General features: G+C 58.8%; 1 protein-coding gene across 7 annotated transcripts; it reads left to right on the forward strand.

Moving 5' to 3' along the window:
• Positions 1 to 42: 42 nt before the first annotated feature.
• On the forward strand, positions 43 to 2,840 carry BACC1 (BPTF associated chromatin complex component 1). 7 transcript variants are annotated; one of them, XM_039475965.2, is made up of 6 exons: positions 46 to 195; positions 386 to 480; positions 1,100 to 1,201; positions 1,830 to 2,017; positions 2,237 to 2,341; positions 2,575 to 2,840. In XM_039475965.2, the coding sequence occupies exons 1-6, from the start codon at positions 175 to 177 to the stop codon at positions 2,637 to 2,639; spliced, it is 576 nt and encodes a 191-aa protein (XP_039331899.1). In that variant the 5' UTR covers positions 46 to 174; the 3' UTR covers positions 2,640 to 2,840. The 7 variants fall into 7 exon arrangements, with proteins under 7 accessions (XP_039331901.1, XP_039331902.1, XP_039331899.1 ...); XM_039475966.2 differs by having other exon boundaries at positions 2,579 to 2,840; XM_039475967.2 differs by lacking the exon at positions 1,100 to 1,201 and having other exon boundaries at positions 43 to 195.
• Positions 2,841 to 8,337: the final 5,497 nt, after the last annotated feature.

Here is an 8,337-nt window from a genome sequence, read left to right on the forward strand (position 1 = left end):
TAACCCGCGTCCGAAGGGGCGGGGAGCCGCCGGGTTCCAGCCTATCCGCTGCGGGACGGGCGGGACTTCCTGCGCGCGGGCCCGAGTCGCTCCGTCTCCCGGCTGTCCACGGTCCCGGCTCGCGTGTAGCGGCGGCGGCGGCGGCGGCGTCTCCGTGAGGAGGCGCGCGGGGCCATGACGTCAGCGTCCACCAAGGTTCGACCTCCCTCGCGGACAGCGCTCCCTGGCGGCCACGGGAGGGCGGGCCCCCCACTTGGCGCGTGGCTCTTCCGCCCCGGGCGGGGGGCGGGGGGCGGGCGAGAGCCGAGCCTGGGGTGGGGCTAGGGGCTCCGGGCGGGACGGGGAGGGCGGGCGCCGGCCCCCCGTGACGCCGCCCCGCCCCCAGGTCGGAGAGATCTTCTCGGCCGCCGGCGCCGCCTTCACGAAGCTCGGGGAGCTGACGATGCAGCTGCATCCGGTGGCCGACTCTTCCCCTGCGGGGTACGTGAGCCCGGGCCGGGACGCGGACGCCGCGAGCGGGCGCGCGGCCTCGGTCGCAGACGCGGACCCTCTGCAGCACAGGGACAGACGTTAGCTTCCCTTTGTGCCCAGTCCAGCGCAGAGTAGGTGTTACTAAGTGATCGCTGGGTGAGGAAATGAATGACAGATGAAAACACAGGCCCGCAGCCCAGACTCCTCTTTCACGGCTCTCCCTGCTGCGAACGGGCCGACCACAAACCGCCACCACTCCCAGCCACCCCAGTTCATGGAATTCCCCCAGACGGCTGCCGGCTGCGTTCGGAGGCCCCGTCTGTAAAGTGCCCTCCTGGCGAGCTGGTTTCAGTGCGCCGTGCCGTGTACAGCAGCCGTGGAACGTTGATGGTGGAGAGGGCTGTTCTAAGGTGGAGGTGACTGGGATTTGCGACTGGGGTCCGCCCCGTTCCCGCAGGGCCTCCAAAGCTTTTCCTCCTCCCCTAGGGAGGGTCTCTTTATGCATCCGTGGACAGGGTCCCAGAAGTCGGGAGGAGGCGGCTGGTTGGCTGTGGGACACATAGCCTGTGGGCCGGCCCCACACCCCTCCTCCCATTTTTGCTATCCCTCCCCTCTCCCCTTCTGACAGTGCGAAGTGGACGGAGACGGAGATAGAGATGCTGAGGGCTGCTGTGAAGCGATTTGGGGACGATCTTAATCACATCAGCTGTGTCATCAAGGAACGGACAGTGTGAGGGAGGGTGGCTGCCAGAAAAAGGGGGGTGGGCAGCCTTCTTCCTCCTTACCCAAGGCTCCATCGTCCTCAGAACGCCTTTCCAGCTCAACTGCCTCCCTACTTCGTTGCTAGTTTTGTTAGACTCCCCTGGGGGACTGAAAAAGAATGGAATTGTCACCGTTGGTCAGAAGTTCCTAAAATGCTGTGGTAATCCTTCCAAGAATGTGAAATTTAGGTTGCCTGAGATGCTCAGTTACTGTATTTGATGATGGAGGTCCCTGGTGATTTATATCAATTTGGGGGGACCCTACTACAGTGTTTCCAGGGGTATGATGATCCTGAACTAGTTGATCAGTAAATCGCGACCGCCTGTAAACCACCCAGCCTTACCTGACGTCTCTCCCAGAAGAGAATTCGGAGTCCCCCCTACTCAGTTCAGGGACTCCACTCTCCACACTCCATCCACCCTGAATGAGTGCAAAGCTTCAGGACCGTGAGAACCCTACCAACGGGTTGGGTTGGATGGGGCCCCGACCTGGATGCTTAGGAAGGGACTCCCAGAACCCCTTCCTCTCCCCTCCCTTCTGTTAGTCTCTCTGATGACTCCTCTCCTAACCTACTACCTCTTCTGTCTTTTCTGCAGAGCTCAGATAAAGGCCACTGTGAAACGCAAGGTATATGAAGACTCTGGCATCCCCCTTCCAGCTGAGTCACCCAAGAAAGGGCCCAAGAAGGTGGCATCTGGTGTCTTGTCACCTCCAGCTGCCCCTCCTCCCAGCAGCTCCAGTGTCCCTGAGGCCGGGGGTCCCCCCATAAAGAAACAGAAGGCTGGTGAGGGCTGTGGAGTTGCTGCCTAGGGGTTAAAGGTCCCATCTGAGGTTCAGTGAGAGAAATGGGCCTGGGTCAAAGAAGGGTCAGTCTCTCTTCCTGTCCCTGTGGAGGTTCCCAGAGAGGGGCAGAGGGGAGGGGAGGCACGAAGCTTTGGGAAGCTCGGGGTCGGGGGAGAGGCTGTCAGGGAAACCTAGAACCTAGCTTATGTCCCTCTCCCAGATGTGACACTCAGTGCTCTGAACGACTCCGACGCCAACAGTGACCTGGTGGATATTGAAGGGCTAGGAGAGACTCCTCCAGCTAAGAAACTCAACTTTGACCAGGGTAGGAGTCTTCGTCCCACACAGCTGACGGGTGGGGAGAGAGTGCTCACCTGGATGGCCGGGTAGGGTCTCCACAGGGGCCCCTCCCTTGTATAGGGCTTTCAGAAGAGAAGGTGCTCTCACAGCACAGGGCATTGGGTCAGTCCGTAACTGGGTGTTTCAGGGAGGTGGGACTGGCCTCGGAAGCACACTGGGGGCTCGCTCCATCTCGGCCCACTTTACTTCCTGTTCCAGACAGCCTGACCCTGGATTCTGGCCTTCTCATGACTTCTGCTGATCCTCCTCTCCTCTCCTGCTGAGGCTTCCTCCTCTGACCCCTCTCACTGTTCATGCCAGACCTGTGGATCGCCTGGGACTCTGAGCAAGGCCTGCGCGAGAGAGAGCTGAAAGGCTGCGCGGGCTGCCACCTCGCTGCTCCCACATGAGCACCTGCCCCCAACCCCTTTGACCTTCCTCTGAGGGACATTTTTATACAGAAAATAATAAAGATTTCCCGCTCAGCTTCGTGCTGCCTGCTTGACATTATTAACAGGAGAGGGCTGTCCCCTCTCCTCGGCCCGTAGGGGCTCAGCCCCTCCTCAGTCGCTCTCGCCACCCTGCCTGCAGCAGCACAGCCAATATTGGCAGACTTGCTTCCTTGTGCCAATATTTCTGTGCTGCTAGAGCCAGGGAAGCTGGGTGTGGGCAACAAAGACTCCACTTTGCTCTCTAGAGGCAGAACTTACTCCCAGGGTCTCTGGCCGTCAGTATTCTTGAAACTGCCCCGAAGATTTTAGAGGGGCTGTTTCCAGTGCTTGCGTACCCCACCCTCTCTTTCCCCACCTGGCAAGAAGTTTGTCATAAGGCCCCAGATGTTTTTTGTGTCACTTCTCCAGGATGGCCTCCCAGGCGGTGCCTCCCCCACCCTCGCTCTAACACCACAGTGTGGTTTGGACGTGGCCACAGTGCCGTACAAACCACAGTGTGCTGCTGGGGCGGGAGCAGGACCGGGTGGGCTGAGAGGAAGAGAGCACACAGCAGTCCCGGGAAGACCCCAGCACCACCTGCAGGAGCAGGGGGAGGGAGAAGCCTTAAAAGGCAAACACGGCCCCCCAAAACGGTTGGGAGGAACCAGGGACAGGAGCTGAGCTGGCAACTGGCAGGAGAGGGGCCACAGGGATGAGCTCACAGTGTAGTAAGATTGGGCCATCTTCCCTCTAGGGACTCAGCTCAGGGGATCTCTAGGGTGAGGTCAGAGGCAAAAGAAACAGGGAATGACTGGGGGGACCAACAGACTGCCTCCTGTCTCCGCAAGGGCAGGGACCCAAGGCTTCCTGGGTCCGTCCCTCCCCTCCCTGGGTCAGAACCCAAGAGAAAAGCAAGGAGAGACAGAGGGCCAAGGCCAGCAGGGTTGGGAGTTGGCAGTCCAGAGGTGGTGGGGCCGGAACATGGTTGGGAGAGGGGGGCCGGAAGTCGCCCTGGGCCCTGGGCCTGCCACAAGATGGAGGCCAAAGGCAGGAAATGGAGACCAGGGGGAAGGGGAGCAGCAGAACCCAGGAAGAGGGCCATCTGGACCTGGGGGGCCAGGTATTCAACCCCCAGTGCTGTTCCCACTCCCCAGGGCCCCTCAGGACCTGAGCCTGCCCCCACAGCAACCTCCATCAGCCCATCCACCAGGCCAAGGCAGGCGGGCCCACCCCAGAGAGCCACGTTTAAGCTGAGACAAACATGCCTCTCCCCACCCCCAACGCCAGGCCTTCCCTCAGCCCTTCTCTCCTGTCCAGGACTTGATTTTTTAAAAATGTCCCTCGGAAAGCCAAATCCAAGGGCCAAAATCCCTTCTGCACATCAAAATAGTACCCCCTAAAATCCAGAAGTTACCCTCCTATATCCCATGGCATCTTTTACCACCCCCTCTTCCGACACACCCCCCAAAACTCTGAGCCATCTGAAAGATCTAAGGTGGTGTATGTAAGCAGTCTTTTCAGGCCCCCGAAGATGCCAGACCCCTCCCCGAGACCCCTCTTTGTCGTCCATCAAATTCTGTCAAGGCCTCCTGCTCCTCCTCCACCCTCCAGAGCCCCCAAACTAAGAGTTGCCCTCAGCTCCCACGTCGGCAGAGCCTTTGTGGGGGTGAAAGAGAAATTAAACACGATCCTAATGGCTGGGGATGTTGAGGGCCTCTCTGGTCTCAGCCTTTGCTTTCTGTCTGGGGGACTGCGGTTTAGGGGTGTAAGAGAAAGCCTCTCCAATCATCCCCCCCAATTCCAAGACTGACAAAGCCCAACCCCACCCCAGCACGTACCCCCAAACCTCCCCCCAACCGCCATGTCTCCTGAAAACAGAGGACACTTCCCTCCCCACTTACCTCAGCTACTCTCCCCTGAGATCCTGGTCCCCTATTTTGAAAAGAGCAAAATTTGGGGTGCATCCCTCACATTTGGGGTGCAGGAGAAAGGAGCCGCCCCAGTCGCATCGCTGGCCTCCTTCCTCTCGGCTGGCTCAGGGACTGGGGAGTGCCCTGGGGAGGGGGCACCCCCACAAGAGAGCTCAGGAAGGGGTTCCTCCACTCCCAGTCAGAATTGGGGACACCCCCCCCAAAACCCGTCCCAGCCCATCCGTCTCCAACTCGGCGGGAGAGGCAGCTGCAATGCCCCAGTCAGATTCCCCCAACACTACATTCCTCACCCTATCTAGAGGGGTCCCGGGGTCCCCAAAAAATCCCAAAAAAATCTAGGATGTTGGGGGGACGGTCCTGGACTAGCTCCCCAAATTTGGGGTCCTCAGATAGCCCCGTTTTTTCAGGAAAATTCCGTCTTTTGCCTGCCTCCCGCCAGCCCTGCTCTGTCCCGATGCCAATTTTGGAAGTCACTCCCTCCTTCCTCCTCCCCGTCTCTCCAGCACCCCCCCCACCACCACCGCTCGGGGGCTAGGGTCCAGGACACCTGGCTTCCAGACCTGGGGAAGCACTCTTCAAAGGGCTAGGGGCCAGGAGGTCAAGCTCATTGCCCCTGTCTTAAGGAAGCAGGAAAGCCCGATCCTCCCTTCCCCTCCCCCCTGGCTGGTCTCCGTGGTGGTTTAGGAAAGCCTGGAGGATTGGAATCTGCCATTGCTGTTGCACAGGCAGTTTTTTTTTCTTGGGTTGGGGGGGTGGGCGGTGGGAGGGAGAGAGGGGAGGAGAGTCGAAGAGAGAAGGGACCCAGGCGCGAGGAGCTGGCCTGGCTTACCCTGTAGCCCCGGCTGCCGTGGGGGAACCCCTCCCCCCATCTCACCCACACTCCCAGTCCTCTGTCTGCTTTCTGTTTGGGGCTCAGCCTAGAAAATTAGGGTACAAGAATCACCTACTGTACCCCACCAGCACCCCTCCTTGCCCCAGTTCCAACAGCACTGCTCTGATCAGGGGTGTCCACTTTGCCAAGAGACACCCCATTTTCCTTCAACTTCCCCCCAAACTAAGGTGTGCTCCCTTAAGAAAGCGGGGTTCAGAGTCTGAAACAACCTTTTCTCCTTCTCTTCTCCCTCAAGCCACGTAATAATAAAAGGAGACACCACACCCTTTCCAAGTTTCTCCCTTCGAATCCTGGGCTTATTTGGGGGTTCGTTAAAGAAATTTCCAGAATTCGGGGTGAGAGGGCACTGTAAGCAAAAGACATCCCAAACCAGGATCGTGCTCCAAATTAAGTGAACCCCCAAATCAGTCTCATATTTTGATTGTTCCTTCGCTTCACCAAAAGCATCCAGAGTGATAAACCCCCCACCCCCCAAAAAATAAGGACATCCCAGAACTTTAGTGTCCTGTCCTCCTGTCCCGCACCTTGTTTCTCCCCCAGGAAAAAGCATCTTGGGTATTCGTGCACACACAGGACTAGGCCACGTCAAAGTGAGTTTCCACAAGACTCAAATATAAAAGTTCGCTCCCCGCCTCCCCGGACCCCCAATCACAGAAAGCCTTGAACCTGCTCCCAGCCTCCTATATTCTACCTCAAACTAATTTTTTTAAACTCCAAATTGAATTTCCTGTCCCCCAAATCTAATCTGAGCCTTGAGACTTAGATGGCACCCCAAAATAGACTGCACCCCCAAATCAGCATGAGTACTTTGGCTCTGCTGATAATCCAAGATGACACAGATGAGCACACTCTCTAAATTCTGGGTGTCAGAACCCCCAGAACGAATGTAACCTCAAAATCAGCTCCGTATCTGAAATTTACCGTATAGGCCCTCAAAGGCTGGGTGCAGCCACCAGTGCTCGTAACAATCAAATCAACTCAACACCCCATAATAAACTGCCACCCCACAACTAACCAACCAAGTAATACTCCATCCTAATGCCCAAGGGACCCCCTAGTCTAATTCCCATCTCCAAGCTGGGCAGAGACCCGAGTAACCCTCACATGTCAAAGCCACCTCATCATCCTGAATCCTTAGTGGTCCCCAATTCCTGGTTTCTCAGCTGTTCTTTCATGCATTCAAATAAAAACACACTCCGGTCTGAAGTGGGGGTCCCCGGGCCTGATACCCAGCCCCACGGACCACGATCGGTCGTTCCTAGCCAACTGTACACTCTCCCCAACCCATATCCGTGAAGCTTCCGCTTTGCAGCTGGATTCAGCTCTCGCACCCCTGCTCCCAGTGAGCCTTTCCTTGCCTCCCCGCAAGCTCTCCTGAAACGGAATATGAGGGTGTGATCCATGCCCATCTCTCAGACCAGGGACTTCAAAGTAGGGCTGATAGCCCCCTCCTGCCCTCTCTCCCTCCTCCATGTCGTCTTCCCTTCTCTTGTTTACCCCACCCAATTTTAATATTAATGTTCAATTAAAAGTCACCTCCAAAGACATCTGGGTGGCAGTGTCTAGCTTAATTCGAAAAGAGATCCCGGAGTTCCATGTTCGGGTCCCGCTCCTTGTCTCACCCACTCCCCTGGCCCCCACAGCCCGCGATTTCTCACCTCGGGTGGGAACCCCAGCCTGAGGGGAAAGTCCCCTCGGTCTCCTAACTCTAACTCCCTCCGCCCAACCCGAGTCCCCTCCTAGGAGACAGAGGTGCAAAATAAACCCGCGCAAAGGGGCGGAGGCTAAAGGTTTTCAGCCGACCAGACCGAATGGATCCTGCGCCCGGCTCTGACCCAGCGCACCCCCGGCCGGGCGGAGACGAGGCCGGTGCTCGGCCGCCCCCTCGTGGACGGAGCCGCACACTGCCGAGCCTCGCCGACTTGCCGCGCTGGACCGCGGCGTCCCGCCAGCCTCCCCGCGCTGCCGACGGGCGGGTACCCGAGGCCCTCGGGAGCGGGCGCTGGGGGAGAGCGAGCGGGCTCTGGGCGGGACTCCGTCTCTCGGGGTCCCCTGCGAGGACTCAGAACCTGAGTCGGGAGCGAGCGAGGCCGGACGCCTGGGTCTCCCGAGCGTCTCGCGCCCTCCCGCCCCCACCTCGGGGCTTTCCCCACCTCCTCGAGGGGAAGCAGCTGGCGGAGCCGTCCGGTCGCAGGACAATGGAAGGAAACCAACTAGAAATCATATCCGCTCTCTCCCTACCCCGCCCGGCCGAGCCCCCCTTTTTGTAGGGCCCGGTAGAGGAGCCTGTCATTCACACCACACCCTCCCCCTGTCTGAGACCCCACGGGTGCCCACTGTCGCCTCCCCAAACCTGCTCTCTCGTTGGGCTCCCCCTTTTCTCCCCTAACCCAGTAAAACAGGAGGAGACGGGGTTGCTGTACGCACTTTGTCCTGCAACCAAGGTTGGCTCCTGGCAAACCCTCCCAAAAGCCAACACACCGATTTTCCCGGGCCCAGGCCTTCCGACGAGCCAGACTCCCGTACTTCCAACCTCGATATCCCTAACCCCCTCCCCAATTCCAACATCCCCGTCCTCGTGTCTACCTGCGGTGACCCAAGCCCCCCTACGTTACGACCACCCCTGGTTTCTGAGGTCCCGCCCTCGAGACGGAGACCCCGCCCTGGGCTTGCCATCTGGAGAGCGAGGGAGGAAGGAAGGATACAGACCCAGGCGTTCACCCCACCT

This window comes from Saimiri boliviensis, chromosome 17, assembly GCF_048565385.1.
Source record: "Saimiri boliviensis isolate mSaiBol1 chromosome 17, mSaiBol1.pri, whole genome shotgun sequence".
Taxonomy (NCBI): domain Eukaryota; kingdom Metazoa; phylum Chordata; class Mammalia; order Primates; family Cebidae; genus Saimiri; species Saimiri boliviensis.

Bases quoted from the DNA above. Each gene is read 5' to 3' on its own strand.
- BACC1 (XM_039475961.2), top strand. From the start codon at position 640: ATGACAGATGAAAACACAGGCCCGCAGCCCAGACTCCTCTTTCACGGC. The intron at 888-1,099 runs GTGACTGGGATT...CCCTTCTGACAG, and splicing joins AGGGCTGTTCTAAGGTGGAG to TGCGAAGTGGACGGAGACGG. The intron at 1,202-1,829 runs GTGAGGGAGGGT...TCTTTTCTGCAG, and splicing joins GTCATCAAGGAACGGACAGT to AGCTCAGATAAAGGCCACTG.